This window comes from Pavona decussata, unplaced genomic scaffold, assembly GCF_977016875.1.
Source record: "Pavona decussata unplaced genomic scaffold, jaPavDecu1.1 SCAFFOLD_11, whole genome shotgun sequence".
NCBI classification, from domain to species: Eukaryota; Metazoa; Cnidaria; class Anthozoa; order Scleractinia; family Agariciidae; genus Pavona; species Pavona decussata.
In genome coordinates, this window is record NW_028145434.1 from 3,762,501 (window position 1) to 3,781,809 (window position 19,309).

Below are 19,309 nucleotides of genomic sequence, written 5' to 3' on the forward strand. Positions count from 1 at the left end.
AGATTCAAACCCATGACCTCTGCAATGCTGGTGCAGCGTTCAACTCAGCTATCAAGCCAACTGGGAGCTGGCCATTTTGCAAATTCAAAATAAACCCGTAGAGTTGAAGAGATGGAAGTGAAATTTGAAATTCACATATTTGAACTGTTGATGAAAGCATATATGAAGAATGAATGGAAGCAGAAGAATAGACTGTTTATTCAAAAATACATCGCAGTCATTAGACTGAATTGCGTATTTTACAGAGAAATACATAAATAGGCAAATGTTAAAACTAATTACAAACACATGTACATGATATAAACATATAAGTATCTAATGGGATTAAAATATGTATGGTTACTAGCTATATACTACGCGTTGTTTGTTGCTAAGCATCTTTTGACATTGCATACACAAACGACTGTCTAAAGCGGTCTGTGCGTGAGCGTGGTAGATTATATGTTCTCTGTTGTCGTAGGCAGTAGCTTTGTTCATTTCTTGGAGGCAGTAAGTTGTGTAGTTTATGCCCCGAGTTGTTGGCGATTGAATCAAAGAGTCGTTTACATAGTTCATTGCGTCTCTCTTTTAGCGTTGGTAAGCCTAGGCTGTCCAAGCAGTCCTGATATGACATATCTGGGAGAATTATGGAAAGAACTCTTTACTGTATTCTCTCCATATCCTCACTGAGATAAGCGGGGAGTGCGTGATGGAAGAGGGGAAAGCAATATTCTAGGACAGATCTGATTGTTGTACAATAGAAATTCACAATGTCATTACAAGGTACACGAGCCCTTTTCAAGAGAACAATGAAATTAAATGAAATGAACAATGAACAATGAAAATTTGCATATATGCAAAGAAGCCTGCAAAAAGTCAGCCTTGAACGGGATTCAAACCCTGCGTATGACCTCTGCAATACCAGTCCTGAGTGCTCAACCTAGCTATCAAGCCAAATGGTAGCTGGTTATTTTGCAGTGAATTCGTTATATATCCGGAATTCACAAAAGTGATTTCAAAACACATAAAACAGACTGATTACTTTTGCTTACAACCATGAACACTTCACTTGAGTTGGTTCAGTTTTGTAAACAAAAGAAATCAGTCAAACGTCAGTTCCTTCTTTTGTGTAGGTTGCTTGCATTTTTAAAGAAAAGTGATTAAATTATGTCTTGTTTTCTTAGCCTTTGGCGATTTGCTAAAAAACTAACTACATAAGCACTCCGCACTAAAATAGAGTTTATCTAAAGTAATTTTGATTTCAAGACAAATTATTTCAAAGGGCCCTTTAAACCCTTCAAATTACTTTTAGCTTCTTTTAAAAAGCTATAAATAAGTCACTATCTGTAAATATGATTTGTCATCATCTTGACTATCACAGCAAATTAATAGTTTCTTGTAATTCTTTGTAAAAGCAACTTCAATTGGTTTGTGCATTGTTTGGAAGTGATGCCGCAGACGTCCAGTTTGACTGTAAATGTATATGGCATTTTTCTTTCTCTCGCATACCACAAGGTTGCCATTAATATGATCAGCTGCTATACCAAAGGGATCTTCAAGCTCGCAAACTCCAAATGTTTCAAGAAAAATGCCATTCTTGTCAAAAACCACCACCTTCCCAAGGTTAAAATCTGTTACAAAGAACTTGCCATTCAAAAACACTGCCTTTGCTGGCACTGACAGTATCTCTTCACCAAATGACAAAGTCAGGTTTCCTGATGGGCTGTAAACAAGGATGCAAGATGTGACATCATCATCATCATCATCGGTATCAGAATAATAGCATGACGAGATGATGAAACGCCCATGAATGTCAATAGATAATGATGAGAACTTGACATTTTCTTTAGCAGCTGTCAGAAACTTCTTCTTGAAATTTCCATTCATGTCATAGTGTAAAAGACGGTTGCTTTCACGATTCACAACAACGATCTCATTTTCATTGGAAACTGCAACATCCCAAAGATCACCAAACTTAATGCGAAATTTATTCAAGGGCTCACCCTCCTCATCAAAGATGTGAACCCACTTCCTTTGTTCATCCAATACTACAATATGACCAGAATTTCTGGAAACAGCCACTGAGAATGGAATGAACTGTGCAATTCCACATGACGAACTGTCTATGGTCTGAATCAAGGATCCACATCTTGAAAAGTCAATGCCGCTTGGACTAGGAGTAGCTTCAGAAACTGACGGGACTGAGGCTGGCTCTGCAACAACCTGGTGAGCTAAAGCTCTACCACTATTTATGGTCAGCTCTCCTAGTAAGCATTCATCTTCAATGAACTTCTTTACTATATCAGTGCCTGTCAGCAAAACACTGAATTGCTGTGTGAATTCACAATTTGCCTCGAGCATGCACATTTCCAAGGACTCGGTGAATTCATTCAACTCCTCCACACTGACACAGCTGACATCTTTCAGATTCTTAGATTCGAAGTTTTGTAGGATGCACTTTAAAGTTTTGATGCAGCCAGACGAATTTTCACACAGTTTCATAGTATCAGATTTCAGAGTCTGAATTAATTTCTGCTGACAAATTTGTCTGTTTTTTATCTGGGAAAGCATCTTTTGTTCTTGCTCGCGCACCTTTGTTACAACAACTTCCGCCAGAGATTTAATCTCTTGCACAATTTCTTCATCTTGAATTTTGGCAGTTTCAAAGTGATCTTCCAAATCTTTAATAGCAGTTTTCGCACCTTCCACTTTCTCTTCGCACATCTTTACTGCCTCTTTTATTCTTTTTTTCTCTTTGTATCCGGGAGTTTGCTCGATCAGACGAACCAATAAGTGGTTCTTTGGAAAAGCAGCGACTCCACCCTTTGGAATGATGGATTCCACACGACACACGGGGCATTCGATGGACTCGTTTCTTTTCTTTACCATTCCCTCCAGGCAAAGTTGGCAGACATTGTGAGCGCAGTTTGGAAGACTCTTCGGTTCTTCAAAGTCTTCCCAGCAGACAGGACAACTGATTTCGTTTTCAACTGCTGCGACCATGTCGTACTCTATGGAGGTCGCCATTTTCTTTCTCCACGTAGGTTGGCGAAAAAATAACTCCTCCTTGGGTCCTTCCCTGGCCCTCAGTCCTCTTTTTGGTTCTGAGCCAGCGTTTCCAGCGGTCCTCTTATTCATGACGCGGGATGCCCTGGGGCAGACCGCGTCAAGGTTTCGGTCGGTTTTTTTTTTCTTCGCCACCGTCGTCGTCGTCGTCGTCGTCGTCGTATTTGTCTTTTTCTTTTTCTTCATCGTAGTCACAAATTGTTATTTCTTTTAATTGATTTATTCGTTTAACCTGGATTAAAGGGGGACAAGAGCATAGCTTTCTTAACATTTACATCGAATTTACATGTGCCAGATATGTCCATTTGAAGAAGATACGCGTTAAAACGCGCCTTTTAAGATGTTAATATAACAATGAAAAAAATGAAAAATAATTTGAGCAAAATTCTTCCCCGTCTCTGCTCCCCCCTACCCCCCTCGTTAGGGTAGAGTTACTGGGCGCAGAGTCTCTGCAGAGTCCCACCCTCGCCGGTCCACCCGCATGAGGGAGCTCTTAAAAACTTGATGATGCTGAAAACATATATATAGGACGCGACAGCGTCTTTTCCTTCCATGTGGGACACATTTTCTTAGATGTGCACGAGGCGCAGCCTCATTTTGGTGAGAAGCGTGTTTTCGTTTTACGTCATAAAAATTACTGATAACGTCATAAAATTACTGTTTTCATTCACAAATCTTTCAAAAGATTTGGGTTCCCTTGCGTGGGTATTAACAGTCTGTTAGTGTTCCAGAAATGATTTTCTTCCCTCTATCCCATCTTAAAACCTCTTCAAATTTCATTCAAATTTAGGTGTATTCCCTCCTTAAATCCTCTTCTCCCCTGGACGGGATATTTGGTAATCACTTGCATGTTTTTTTTCTTTTTCAAACTTTTCATGCACGAAGTATAAGTTACTCTTAGCTAAACACTAGACCACCGAAGACCCGCTAACAGGGATTGTAATTTTTGGCTAGATATCTTAACCTCCAATATAAAGTCATCAAATTTCAGTCACGCGTTTCCAAGCCTCCAATATGCCGCCAGAAAGAAAACATATCTTTTTAAAACATAAATCGAAATAATGACTCCTCAGTTTTAACAGTGGAAATGCTGGGGTTCACGGCGACGATATCCCGCTTCGAGAACAAATTTGTGGAAATCAGCTATACAAGGTTATTATTACGCACATCAACCAAAACAACCCAGGTAAACGCTTCAGGCGTCTTGTTCATCTTAACATCCATTCAATCATTCATTCATTCATTCATTCATTCATTCATTCATTCATTCATTCATTCATTCATTCATTCATTCATTCATTCATTCCATTCATTCCATTCATTCCATTCATTCCATTCATTCCATTCATTCCATTCATTCATTCATTCATTCATTCATTCATTCATTCATTCATTCATTCATTCATTCATTCATTTACTCCTTCACCCACTCATTTACCCACGCTAGCAACGCTAGCAAAGACATATATCAGTCTCTTAATTATGATCTGAACAAGGTCTGAGTTTGGCTTGCATCTAACAAGCTTACTCTAAACATGAAAACTGATTTTCTCCTCGTTGGCTCTAGACAAAGATTATCCGAACAGAGAAACCAAGTATGGTCATTAATGACGCTCCGGTTAAACAGGTTTCGGTTTCTAAATCTCTTGGTGTTAAAACTGATCAGAACCTGAAGTGGGATGGCCATGTGCAATTAAGCGCGTTAAAAACTTTGTTCCTCGTGAAACCCTGCTCACCATTTATCACGCTCATATTTCGGCTGGCCAAATCAGCCTTCTTCAGGTACAATGAGAATTGCATTGGGACATACGCTTATATGACAAATATTTGCGCAATAGCGGAACTACTTAAAACTAAAGTGATTGGCAGTATAAAAGATGAAGCTAATGAAATAATAATGACAAAAAATAAAAAATAATAAAAGCAAAAAAGCTAGTAAATTTCTTCGCGAATATTGAGGCCATGTGGAAGAAGTGTTCTGCCTTTTGAGATTAAAAAAGGCTTCCCTGGCCTTACGCATTGAGTCTCGGTTAGAGTAGACTTTTTCTATGGGGATTAATTGCATGTCTATAGCGGTGTGGTTAGGAGCGGTGAGGAAGTGTTCTGAAGCTGTGGTGGGTTTAGATTTAGTGTTAGGGTTATCTATGGTGCAGCGGTGTTCATTAAAGCGGTCTTTTAAGCGTCGTTTTGTCTCTCCTATGTATTGCAAATTACAGCAGTTACGTTGGATCATGTAGATTAGATTTTTGGTTTCACAGGTCAGGTTAGATTTGATAGGGGGTGTTTCACCGGTGGAAAAAAAGGTGTAGTTAGAAGCTTCAGAAACTACAAAATGCCTTTCATTAACTTCTCCACAAAATGCAAGTTAAGAATTTTTATTGTTGCATAATTATGTGATATTTAGCAGTAACCATATAACTGTAGGTAGAAATTTAGACTTCGCAATCATGCGCAATAAAGTTGCGCAAGTTGCAAAGCATAGGAATATTGTTGCTTTAGCCACAGTTAATATGATTGTCCATGGATATGCATGGGTAGTAGGCTGTGCTCATGCTTGAGGGGCCCCCAGTGCATGTGCGGTAGTGTTTGCAGTGTCACTTAACATTAATCTGCCTAGCTTCTCCTTAGTTTGACTGTTGTTTTAGTTTCCTGATCTTGGGGTTGGCACATTTTACTTCCTTCCCCCCCCCCCCCCCTCCCCACCCTCATGCAAAAATGTCTCCTTTTACATCTGCAAAGCAATCTTGTACCCTCAGGGTCTTATGCCAAGAATGGCAGATACAAGATGGCACCATTAAAGACCATTAAAAAAATTACAATTCCACATCATATGACATTATCATACCACTTTGCAGACCAATCTCGTACGCAGAGTCCTCAGCCTCTTTGGCCAGCGGTTGGTCGCCAAGAGAGACTGTGGAACTGGAATTTTTTTAAAAATTTTTGATTGGCTGCTCCGTAACGGTTTGCATTGTATCACCGCAAAAATCTTGCAGCAATAAAATTCCAGTCCCCAGAATCTCTCCAGACAGCTAACTGCTGGCCAAAGAGGCCATTATTCTTTTTTTCTCTTTGCGTCCGTGAGTTTGCTCGATCAGACGAACCAATAAGTGATTCTTTGGAAAAGCAGCGACTCCACCCTTTGGAATAATGGACTCCCCACGACACACCGGACATTCGATGGACTTGTTTCTTTTCTTTACCATTCCCTCCAGACAAAGTTGGCAGACATTGTGAGCGCAGTTTGGAAGACTCTTCGGTTCTTCAAAGTCTTCCCAGCAGACAGGACAACTGATTTCATTTTCAACTTCTGCAACCTTGTCGTACTGTATGGAGGTCGCCACTTTCTTTTGCCACGTGGGGACCAACGGGGGACCAACGTGGCCTTTCTCTTATGCTGAGCCAGCATTTCCAGCGGTCCTCTTATTCATTACACGGAATGCCCTGGGGCAGACCGCGTCAAGGTCTCTTTTTTCCTTCGTCGTCGTCTTTGACTCGTCGTCGTATTTTTTCCTTTTTCTTTTCCTTTTACTTCATCGTAGTCACAAATAGACCTTATCACGGTTTTGGAAGCCATCTTGATGGTAGGCAAACACCTTGAAATAACATTGTTTGTATGGAAATCCGATGTCAAACAATTTTCATAAAACAACGCTTCTGAAAAATTCATGAATTGGAATCTTTTGTTGCTAGGAAAAGGATTTTAAGAAAAAAAATTGGAGTATGTAGCTGTGCCAGAAAGCGTCCAGTCATGTTTTGAACTTTCCATACATTCCCCTGTATTTTTTACCGGCGAACTATTTTTAGTAGCAATTCACGGCTGGTTCGCTTTTCACAGTTCATGTAATATTCATTACCGCAAGTGATGACTCAGTAGCATTTTTAAAGACACAATAATTTATGTAAGGTGCCCCTTGAGCCTCAAGCGTCTGCCACATCTGCAAGCGTAGTTTCCAATTCTGGGACGGCTTTAACGACTTCAAATGTTCAATGACTATTTCCACATGGTGTCGACTCAAGTTTCAGCCACGGTCACGCCTATGACGACCTGAGATGCGAGCGGTGTTTTGTTGCAGAGCGCAGGCTCTGCAGAGGCTAATTCAGTAGAGATGAAGTCTCGTTGTATTCTGCTTTTGGTTGTCCTTGCTTCTTTTTGCTCGTTATTTCTCGCTTTTGTTTTGGGACGGTTTGTTGTTTTCGATTTAGGCCAGTATTTTGTGTGCACTGTTTTGTGTGTTGTGGGTGTTTATTCTCTTCCTTGGTCGGGTTTCTAGTTCTCGTGTTTTCTTTATTTGCTGCTGTCGTTTTACATGTTGGAATGTAGTAGCTCGATTTGATATTTCTTTTATATATATATTTACAATATTTCATTTATTTTTGCTGTGATCTTGATCAGGGATATCTGTGTGAGTCCAAAAAAGAGAAGCTCGGGTTTTTTATGTGAGCCCAGGGATATCTATGTGAATCCCGAGGTGAAGACTGTTCGCATTTATTTTTCCTGTGATCTCAGGGATATCTGTATGAATCCCAGAGAGAGGAGATCGGGTTTTCTGTGAGAGCCCAGGGATATATGTGTGAATCCCGCGGAGAAGAGCTCGAATTTTTTATATCTCTGTGATCTCAGAGATAGCTGTGTGAATCCCAGAGAGAGGAAAGCGGGTTTTCTGTGTGAGCCTAGGGATATATGTGTGAATCCTGTGGAGAAGAGCTTGAATTTTTTGTATCTCTGTGATCTCAGATATAGTGGTGTGAATCCCAAAGAGTGGTGAGTGGGTTTCTGTGTGAGCCTAGGGATATCTGTGTGAATCTCGTGGGGAAGAGCTCGAATATATTCTTCTGTGATGGATATCTGTGTGAATCCCAAAGAGAGTAGCTCGGTTTTCTGTGTGAGCCCAGGGATATCTGCATAAATCCCGAGGGGAAGAGCTCGAATTTATTTCTCTGTAATCTGTGTGAATCTCAAAGAGAGAAGCTTCATGTCTTCGGAATCCTGTCAACTATGAGTCTCATAGTCCCCTGGGATTTACATGCCAGTTTTTTCCTGTCAATCTGTGTCCTGAAAGATGACGACGCAAGCAATTGTCAACGATGGCATCCCTTGTTGCTTCGACTTGTCGGGAAATGGCATTCATCTTCTCTAGGCCTGGGTCGGGGGTAAGTCGTCTAAGTACAACTCGCAGCCGTTGATTACCCCTCCTATCTCACGGTCTCATTTTATTGTAGCTCCAAGTAAGAGGGATGGTGGAAGTGGGGGATGCTTCTCCCGTGATGAGATACAGCAAACGGCTGCGGAGAGGAAGAAGATCAATTGGGTGGGGTCGCACGGAACCCCGGCTCCAGGCCTAGAGGAGGTGACAAATGTCAACGAAGTGTTGCCCAGCCTTCAGAGAATTCTATCGGTGGAACATTCGACTGTTCATGAGGTGAACTTTGGGGATCCAAATATGTTCGTAGCTGGGGAGGAAACGAAAAAGGAATCACATATGTCAAATTAGATAAGGATTGGGAAGCGGATCAGTGTTGCTGGTGTTGCCGAGTTAAGCGAGACAGGAGTCTTCCCATACCTTACGGCTAATGAGTCAGCGGAAGAGATAAGGAACTATACAGACAAATGTATGGAAATGTCCAAACGCAACTAGATGTTTTCTTTCCACAGCTACATTCCTCAGTTATTTTCTGTAAAATCCTTTGCATAGTGCCTAAAGTTTCCAATTCATGAATTTTTCAAAATCGATGTTTTATGAAAATTATTTGACATCGGATTTTCATACAAAATTGTTATTTCAAGACGTGTATGCCTACCCATCAAGATGGCTTCCAAAAGCCGTGATAAGGTCTATTCAAATTTCTTTTAATTAATTTATTCATTTAACCTGGATTAAACCCTCTTCTCCCATAAACGGGATATTTGGTAAACACTTGTTTTTTCTTCTAAATTTTTATGCAACGTATGCGGTAGTTCGTATTGAGTTTTCAAAATCGTCCAGACATTTTTGGCCAGGAATGTAGAGGAATAGCCAAGTTTTAAAAGTCCTTATAATAAGCGGATGTCTTAAGTTTTAGAATTTTATACGACCCTTACACCCGGACGGATGCTGTCATGTAAAAGTGACGGGGGTGATCATCGTACCTTTTAGGGGTTAATATTCGATTAGTACCCCTTAGGGCGCTAAAGCCTAAAATGACTTCCGTCAGAGGTATGATAGTACCTTTTAGGGTATTGAGCCGAAAACAAAAATGACAGGAAAGAAAATCGTTACAAGTGTCGGTTGGTATAATGTTTTAGAGTTGGTACTTCTCAGGGGCAAAAAATTGTTCGGACCACGCCCACAAAACAGAATTCTGATACCCTTTAGGGGTTCTTTTCAAAGTTTCCGACGATCACTCCCGTCACTTTTATATAGGAGTCCTCCTCCCTTTACATGCGTTTGTAAGGCCAGACATGCAAAACCTGCCCGTTTCCATACAAAAGTCTGGTCTATAGCTTTTCGTGAATTTACTGATCTGTATCTGCGCTATTTTAAAGGGGAAGTATCGTGGGGTTTTTATTATCTTTTGTTAAAAATTAAATAAGACCTTCAATCAGCTTCCAAATAATTTTAGAATGACGAGAGGAAAGAAATCAACTCAATTCTTAAAGGGAACAACTCGTGATCTGTTTTAGCGCATTTTGGAAACAAAGATGCGAGAGAACTTGAAAAACATCAACTAGCCTAACATTTTTCAAGTTTCAATCCATACCGGCCTACTCTGTCTCTGACCTGAGAGGCACTAATCGACAGTTTTATTGCACTGGGGTGATAATTTATAACAAACTTGACAATTGTTTCGTTGTTTCTGCTGACAGACGAACATTTTTGGGTTTTGAAATAACAGCAAATTTGCGTGATACTTCCCTATTAAAAGTAACACCTCCAAACGTGGACATGCAGGAGTCAGTCACGATCTCTGAGCCATCATTTGTGTCCTTTGTACTTGTGGCACACAATATTCATTGTACCTTTATTATTATTCATATCGCAGCAATTACCACCATCATCACTCACGACTTGCTCCTGTCTGGCCTCGTAGCATCGGCAGTTGATGGAGCGACGGAAGATCAAATCCGGCCAGAGGGAGTGTGTTCGATTACCGTCAAGGCTAGGTCCCCATGTATGTACTAGGGCTAACACTCAGTAGGAATCAGTTTTCACGGGTTGACATATGCTACAGAGTTAATTCTCTGAACTAATATTCACTGCCAAACTTGGCCTATTTACTAAATTAAAATCACGGTTTTCAGCCTTAGTACAGTGTGGATGTATTTCGCCTACATGAGCTCGCCTATAGTTTTTCGTATGGAGGCGGTGCTGGATTAATTAGCCCATCCCGACTTTCAGTCGAACTTTCGAACGGATGATCGGAGGGTCAGTTCTGTAATATGAAATTAAGTGGTCTCTGCACTGACTTGTCTTTTGACCCTATTATCGTTATCCCACATTGTCTCCCTTCAACCAGAAAATCGTTTTTCCACATTGTCTCCCTTCAACCGGCAAATCGTTATTTCACATTGCCGGCTTCCTTCAACCAGCAGGATGCCACCAGAGCCCCTTCGCATAACTCTGGATGTACAATGCAATGGACGATCATTCCTTTCAACTGGGTAAAGGTCCGGCCGTAATCATACCAGAAAAAAAAACCACTTGATTGATAATGCTCGTGTTCGCACTCAAGAACCGGAAATTAAGGAAACATGGTGCAACACTGCTGTCAACTTTATTACAAGGTTTTTTAATTTCTTTAAAATTGTCGGGTCACGCCTGCTTCACCTTCATTATCAGCGCTTACGCGCGAAGTTACGGCCCAAATCGGCCGAGTTTGGTCGAAATTAAAGAACTTGTTTGTCAGGTGCACTCGAATCTATACTTTGACTGATCAACTGGCTCTTGAAGAGGAAGAGTGTATCTGCAATACTATCTAAAAAAGGAATGAACTCTGGTAAGAATAACGACTACCCTTCACTCTTAGAAGCTTTCAATATTTTCTTCAATTTTTACCACCCGTTTACAAAGGTGACTAAATACATTATACAAGGAGAAAGAGGAAGACAGTAAAGCCGTAAAATAATTAAGGCAGGCGATTTCCAAAAGCTTACCGAAACTTTTCACATGAATGGTTTGTTGGATTTGTTGGTTTGTTTCATCCGCTCTGACACTCAGAGTACAATATTTTTCTGATTACAATTTCATTAGGGGAATATTGAGAAACGCATATAATATCATACTAAGCAATACATCGATCATGAAAGTACTGTAAAATCAGAATGAATCGTAAACGTGGTTAGCCTGCCTATTAATTATTGAGCTTTCCAATGTTTCTCACTGTCGTGGCTGGTTGGTTGTTAGTACATCTGCTCTGCTGCCCGAAGTACAAGGGAACAATTTTTCTGATTACAATGTTACTTAACGGAGGAATTTTGAGAAACGTAAGCAGTACATTTAAGGCACTGAACGCGAATGTATATTATATCATAAACTTTTCTAACCTACCTTCTAATTTTAAGCTCCTATTGTTGTTGTTTTTTTTTTGTTGTTGAGAAATGTAACCAATACATTGGAAGCACTGAATGAGTATGTATAAATAAACTTTTCTAACCTACCTAAAAATTATTGAGCTCTTATTAATGGTTTTTTTTTTTTGAGAAACAAGGTAACCAATACATTGAAAGTACTGAACGCGCATGTATATTAAATCATACACTTTGCTAGCCTACGTAATAATTATTGAGCTCTTATAATTATTGTTTTGGCCTTGGTTTGTTGGTTGATTGGTTAGTTTGTTTTAGTTGCTCTGCCGCTGCAAAAGTACAAATGAACAATTTTTCTGATACTTAAACAAATTTCACCACAGGAATGTTGAGAAACGTAAGCAATACATGGAACGCACTGATACGTATCCATTGCATCACGTACAGTTTTAACGAGTAATATGTGCCTATCCTTATCTCATGTAACGGTTACCACAAGGTAAAATACATCTTCCGTTCAAGGTCAGTAAAGTTAGGAGATCTTTGGCATCTTTCGCGAATCCGTCATGTTCAGCATCCGGAAACATTTTTACAGATAAGCCCTCTTTTCGGATTATACGTGGTATGGGGAACGCCCATCTCTTGAAATTTTGTACCCGCCGTAGCCTGTATACTTTATTTTCAACGTGAACTAATCTTGCGTATGCAAATTTTATTGCGGATCGAGTCACTACGGGTGGGAAACTTTCACGAATCCAAAACGGGTACACCTGTATGTAAGGATTGGATCTGTGTAAATTTTGTATTGTTGCAGTTTGGACTAATGCAAGTTTCGTACCAATACAGTGTAAAAATAGCTTTTCTTTCCGCTTATCTTTTAGTGTCCTCGTGTCATCCTTGTGCATTACCAGCCCCGATCTGATATTGCATGGCAAAGCACACGCTTCTTCAGTCGATTGGTTGTCTAGCAACGGGTTTACTCACGGGCTCACGGGCGTATTGCCATATTTTGTCGGTTTTTTTACCTTGAAGATTTTGGTCATCAGCTCTCATACAAAATGTTTATATCAAAACAAAGTGTTGCTCTCAATGGGAAAACAGTTATAAACAAGTAGATAGACTGTGAAATAAATAAGGTTATTATTTACTAAAGCGAACAATCATCAACCGAAAATGAGCCATTTGTTAGACGTTTCGTAAGCTTTTGCAAATTTCAGTGAAAATTTTTGTTCCTTTCAGAAAAAGGCTGAGACTCTTTCGCAAAGTCAGGTGGGATCGATGAAAAGAAAGTGTAAAAAAATAACCGCTACGAATACCATTTGCGTGACCGTCTATATATATATGGGCTGACTGTCTTGTGTCATGTATCTACAATATTAATTTTAATGATTATCACGAGCGGATCAGTTTAACCACAACACTCGTCAGACAAAGTCGAACGTAAGTCAGCAGAGCCAGTCTTAAGCGGTAAAAGATGACTGCCCTTTCCAGTGAACCTACAATAACCATGCAGTCAGAACTATGGATCGACCAAGACTCGGATGATGAACTGGATGATTGTAAGTTATTTTACACTTTTGTGTAGTAAACGCGGATAAATTGCTTAAATTTATGGCCGATACTGGTCGACCGCTGAAGGGTCCTCGTTAGCTTACACAAACCACGAAGTTTAAGTCTTTTCGGCCATGTGAGCGTGCAAGATTGTATCAGTTATTTATGTTGGAAATTAGTTACAATTAATAGGAAGGTGGACCACTCCTAAACTTTGTTAAAAACCGCCGTTAGTAAGCAGCGTTTGGAAAAAACGCGCACCTGTAATACTTGATTATAATATTCAATGATAGTTTAATGAATGCTGTCGTTCGTGATAGTTTTGTCTTGGCGGCGGCGGTACGTTAAAGGTGTTTTTAGGACGGAGATTTAGACCGTGCAAACCCCAAGCATTATGTAATTAAATGTGGAAAAATAACATCCTTTTGTTGACGAAACCAAATGGACGAAATCTTTGAGTGTTATCATTCAAATGAAAGCTACGTATAGCGCATAATTTTATTGAATAATGTTTCAAAAAGATGCAGGTTGATTTTAATATTTAACAAAATGAAATAGAGGAGGTTTTTATATTTCAATTTTAACCGTTGAAAGCGAAAAGCCGAGAGTAGACGAAATAATAAAAAATTCTAAGACCAAGGGAATTAGTGTCATGCCTTATGCCGTAAGAGGATTTTTTTGTTGACGCCTTGACATGCTTTTTGGCTTAAAATGTCACTTCTTAGTAAATATTATCTTTCATTTCATGGATATTATTACAAAGCAATGCAAAGCTAAAGCAGACCGGATTCGTTTCCTGTCGCACATGCATTTCTCGTTCGCGTGCTATTGGTCAAAAGACGTCACGTGACGCAGTATTTCCTCAAGGTCCATCAAAATTTGCGTTCGCATCTTCACAATTTGAAAAAAAAAAAAAATTTGTTAGTTAAAAGTTGAAAGAAAGGTTTGCGCACCTGCATGAGATACGTTTCTGAAAACTCTCGACGAGAAAGTATTTCTTAAAACAAGCATTAGTTTCTAAAGAGATTGTGGTGCTGCATCGATTGCATGGGGAGTAGAAGCGAATGTTTAGTTTTATCAACAGTTATAAGTTACAGTTTGGCTACATAAAGAGACTGAGATTCGAGAGAGTGCTGACGTTTCGAACGTTAACTCTTCGTCAATCTGACTTAGGGCAAGAGAAAACGTCAACACTCCAATCTCTTTGCGGTAGCCAAATTACCTTGTCAACCCTGCTAATAAAACCAAACCAGCTGCTCAACTGAAACACCCAAGAAGTATTTTTGACATTTTCTGTCGATAGTCAGGCGGTATAGTTTTCTGTGCAAACTAGCATGATGCCTCTATAAATATTGTAAAGTTTTCAACGATATAGCTGTCAAAATTATCAAAATCGAATTTATTGTAATGAACATTGTGCATGTAAAATGTTTTTTTGAGAGACGCATTTCTCACCAGTTGTCAAATTAATGTGTAATTAAGCATATATGTCTTTATGTAAGCAGGAAAAAAAATTTTTTTCAAAAAATTTGAAAGAATAAGAAAAGGCACCGGGGCTAAGGCAAGAAACTGCGACAGCGAGCAAAACACACAAAAAACTTTAATGCTATTAATTTTAGGGGTCGTCAAAACAAGGCCGAGGTAAAATTTAGGGCTGAGGTTTTCGAAAGCCGATTAACGCTAATCCATGATTAAAAGCGAACCGAGGTTTTGTTCTCGCTGGTTAAAAATGATTTTAAAGCGGGTTCATTTTAAGCTAATGGCAAAGAGGCAAAGTGACGAACAAAACTCTTTTGGAAGAACCCTTATGGATTAGAAAATAAACTCGAATCAAAGTTCGCGTTGACCCAGGATTAGCTTTATCGAGCTTTGAACAACTGGACCCAGAGCTCTGCTCTCAATGTCTGTCAACAACCATTGGTGATAGTCTCTGGTAGGATAAACACTAGCATACAGGGAATTCATGTCATCACGAAGATAAACTCCTTTGATTTAACTGATCCGCTCTATCCAGCGGATAAAATTCATCTTTATTAACACACTTTTTATTCGTCGGGAGAAAGGTTTTTTTATCGGCTTCTCCTCAAGTTCCCCGTCAGGCCATGCGGTCAGATCAGAATCAAAATCTTAGTATAAAAATATTTAAAGAGCGCAACCGATTGTTTAGGAAACACGATCTTTCCTCTCACAGTCGTCGTTTGGTTCGATTCAGAGGAGACGACTAAATACCGAACCGTTTGTAAGCATCGTTTTAGCTCGACGATTTTTATATCATGGTTTAGTTGTGTTTCAAAAAGAAATTTGGCCATATCTTCCGAAAATCTTGTTCCTCGTTTTGTTTCCCTTTCATAGAGACCAATATAATCAGCACTCGGCTGTACACATAGTGGAGTCCCTTACAGAAATCGCATTCCATAATTCCACAGTTTATGCGGCTGTTATTCATAAATAAATATAGTTCCACATTCAATGCTCATTTCAAGGAAACAGCTGTGCTCGATCTTTAAATTATTTTCCCAAGTTAATGTGTCTGATCTTTTCTTCTCGGTATTGCAGTTATCGTTGTTTTGTATCGATCCATCATAACATAAACTTAAGTCGGAAATTCTTATAAGTCTTATACCCCGGTGTCTCGCACACAAAGATCAAATATGTTGGCACTTTAGATGCACTCCACTCTTTCGTTTTTTCATGACGCAAACTGCTGTGCTTGTCCGATACACTCAGACGAATTTAAAACGTTCGCAACGTACCACGGTGTTTACAAGAAACATTTCGATATTTACAGCCATAACAACATTAGAATAACAGGCGAACCGCAAAGCGGCGATTGGTTCATGTCTACGACGCCTGTCTCTTACCTTGGTGCCGTTTTTTCCGCGCCCCGCCGCTGGTTTGACTGACATTAGCGGAATTTCAAGTTCTGCTCGAGGTGGTTCTTAAAAGTGGTTAGGAGTATTGTCGTGTTTCGGAGTGTTAAAAAGCTCAAGGTTGGTAAGATAAGCTAGTCTTCTTAATTCCGTTGTCCGGAAATTGGTGAATTTTCCACTCTATCAAGATCGTGATAACCTACTTAGCACATTGTAATATAGACTGAAGGCAGAGGGGCGTGATAGATGGAATCACAGTGCGCACCCCCCCTCCCCCCCCCCCCATGCAAGCCTCCCCTGTCCTAATTATAATCAAAATCGAACAAACTGAAAATAAATAATCACACATACTGTTGCTTTTAGAATTACCTCCGCGTTGCTACTAAAAATTAGGGTAGTATTGCTATGTTGTCGTTATTAATTAAGCGTGTTTTGGTTTCCCGAAACGTTTTGTTGATTTAATATTTTCTTCTGTTCAACAAGAACGCTTCGATTTGAATTATTTTTGTTTCGAGCGGTCCAAAACGGCTCTCATAATGAACTCATTTAGCATCCAAAATGGTCTGCCTTGTTATGTAAACTAGAGCTTTTCTCTTTTTCATTGACTCCGAGCGGCGACTGACAGGCGAGGGAAATGTGTGCGGTTTTGGTCATAAAACAATTAACGTGTGTAAATAAATTGTATGAAATCGAGACCCTAGCAATTTCTTTTATCATGCGACGTCGATCGACAGTTCTGCCCTTTGTATAGAAAGAGTGACAAGCCTTTATTGTCGAGTATATAAAAAAACCGATCCGTTTCCACTCGAACCGTGTGGTTGCCGAAAAATTTAAGCGATTACTCCCTAGGGAGACAACAAGTCATTTTCAGTGATATTCATGTTAGTTTGCTGCCAATATCACGTGCCCAGATATATGTCAATCACTTGAAGCTTTAGTAAATTTTGCTGAATTTCATATATTCGTTCTTTTATGGTACAGTTCGTGCTGCATTGCTGCGTTGCTGTACGCTTAAAGCACAGGCAGTCTCTGCAAAATTATTATCTGATAATTTGTGACCTTCGTTGCATGGAAACGTAATAGACACGAAACTTTTGAAGCCCTGGAAAATTTCACTTTCTGTCGCGAGCAATTTCAGGTCGGAATCGGCGCGCTTACGCAGGTTCTAACAGCTTTCTATTATTTGTTGCCGTAAATTTCTAAAAGTCTGTTGTGTACAGGATGAGGATTAACCCTTTATGCTTGCTTATTTCTTCTCAGGGGCAACGATGGCGGAAGCTGCCGAACCGGGCAGTGGATTTAACTCGAAAAGTGTCGCTCTGCGAGCGCAGAAGAAACTCTTGGGCAAGATGGCCTCGAAAAATATGGCGAAAGCGTTCGTCGACGACACTACTGGCGATCTACTCGATCAGCTCTACAGGCTAGCAAAGCTTGAAACTGGCCACAAGAAAGAGGCAGAGAAACTTGTGAAGAACCTGGTGAAAATAGTGGTAAAGATCAGCATTTTGTTCCGAAATGATCAGCTCAACCGCGAGGAAATTCAGATTGCTGAAAAATTCAGGAGAAATTTCCGCTCTGCAGCGATGACTTTGATTAGTTTTTACGAGGTAGATTTTTCGTTCGATAAGATATTCTTAACCAAGACCTTGGAGGACTGTCGAAGCCTGTTGCATCAAATAATCGAACGCCATCTCACTGCGAAATCGCACGGACGAGTTGATCATGTTTTCAACTACTATGCCAACGGCGATAGGTTAGAGAAGATATTCCAAGCGGATCGCAAAGGACCGTATGGTATAATACTGAAAAACATCGTTGAAAACTTGAACAAACTAATGGAAGAAGGGAACTTATAGGGATACAGGCCTCAACGGGGAGTTCTTTTATCTGACTGTACATTTTGCTGGACCTGACCTTTAAGCCTACAAAGCTTATCACAATCTGGTTCTCGAGCATGGCTTCGCGATTTAGTTGCATATATCCTTTTCAAAATATGCGAAGCGTGCACTATCCATATACAGGCTTATTGTTATTATATTTATTTAACCGTATATGAGACCCTTAAGCGTCAAAGATCTTTGAAAGAGCAAAAGTCAGTGTCCAAGTTTGAGGAGAAAACTTCGCCGTAAGCTCATGTTTACATCTTGTGTTTACATACACCAGGTGCAGGAGGTCGGTCTCCCCCTTGTCTTGAATAAAATTAAGTCTGTACATTTCCAAAACCTAAATCGGAGATTTTAAGCTTTTTTTATTATTGAAATAATCTCGATTTGTGGATGAAATATTGAAGCCTCTTTAGCCGTATTAAGCTTAGAATGAAAACTTTTTTATGATTAAGTTAGTACTCGGCCTTTTTGTCGTTTTGTCCTATTTATCATAATCATTCACCGGCCTTTCCTGCTTTCATTTTAATTTTCTAAATATTGAAAGTTGTCACAATTAAGGTTAAGCTCATTATGAATTTTGTTGCTCGTAGCATTGTCTTATAGCAATTATTTAAGGGGAAAAAATTCAGCGAATTTGTAGTATTGTGACTGCCCATCTTCGTCGGTATTTAATAATCTTTTTTGGCTTATGCGGTGGATTAATTAATCTAGACATTTTAGCAAAATTGACCTTTCAATTCAAGCTACTTCCGTTTAAAACTCCTCTGTTTTTGAGTAATTTTTGTTTGGCTAGTTGATTTCACACGAGATCGTCAATTGAAAGAGCATACAATTTTTTTCTGCAGTTACAACGTTTTAAAATATTCGGTCTATGTTGTAGCTTGTATATACGCTCCATAAATGTCTAGAACAAGAGATTTCTTTTAAATTAACTCCGATATGAGATAACACTCATTAGATTCCAGAACAATAATATTGATCGTTTGCCGATCGGTTTTGGCACACATTGAAGGAATCGTCTCCGTGCACTGTTGAGGCTAGGGTGAAAATTGAAAACTACGGCCACATTTGCTCTTCCACTGTTAGTAATGACTAAATTTGAAGGCAAAAAAAGCGTTGAAAAAGGTTGAAATTGATCTTAGTCTAATTAAGAATTTCACTTATTAGAATAACTTAATTTTAACCGTGTTTTTTAGGTAGCATGTGCTGTCATGGTGTAGAAATGATGTTAAAATGATTACAAAAATAAATTTTTAAGATTTTTATCTGCCTTCACTTGAAAGTATTTTCTGATATTAAATACAATCAAAATAATGTTCTTTAATTTTTAAAAGGAAATCGACTCACTCTAGCTTATTTCAAATGTGTTTCATTTCGTATTTAATTTTATGAAGCTCAGCAAGTGTGTCTTTGAAAAAGTTAATTTTCTTGGGTTGAGAAAATACATTTTG

The 19,309-nt window shown here is 39.3% G+C and overlaps 1 protein-coding gene across 2 annotated transcripts; it reads left to right on the top strand.

Moving 5' to 3' along the window:
- Positions 1-12,883: 12,883 nt before the first annotated feature.
- LOC146488280 (tumor necrosis factor alpha-induced protein 8-like) lies at positions 12,884-19,129 on the top strand. Of its 2 annotated transcripts, none has more exons than XM_085122639.1 (2): positions 12,884-13,110; positions 17,233-19,129. In XM_085122639.1, the coding sequence occupies exons 1-2, from the start codon at positions 13,026-13,028 to the stop codon at positions 17,826-17,828; spliced, it is 681 nt and encodes a 226-aa protein (XP_084978765.1). In that variant the 5' UTR covers positions 12,884-13,025; the 3' UTR covers positions 17,829-19,129. The 2 variants fall into 2 exon arrangements, with proteins under 2 accessions (XP_084978765.1, XP_084978774.1); XM_085122648.1 differs by lacking the exon at positions 12,884-13,110 and adding an exon at positions 16,912-17,134.
- Positions 19,130-19,309: the final 180 nt, after the last annotated feature.

What these genes read in the sequence shown, in the direction of transcription:
- LOC146488280 (XM_085122639.1), top strand. Translation starts at nt 13,026, where the DNA reads ATGACTGCCCTTTCCAGTGAACCTACAATAACCATGCAGTCAGAACTA. An exon ending in GGATGATGAACTGGATGATT is followed by an intron (nt 13,111 to 17,232) that starts GTAAGTTATTTT and finishes ATTTCTTCTCAG; the next exon opens with GGGCAACGATGGCGGAAGCT.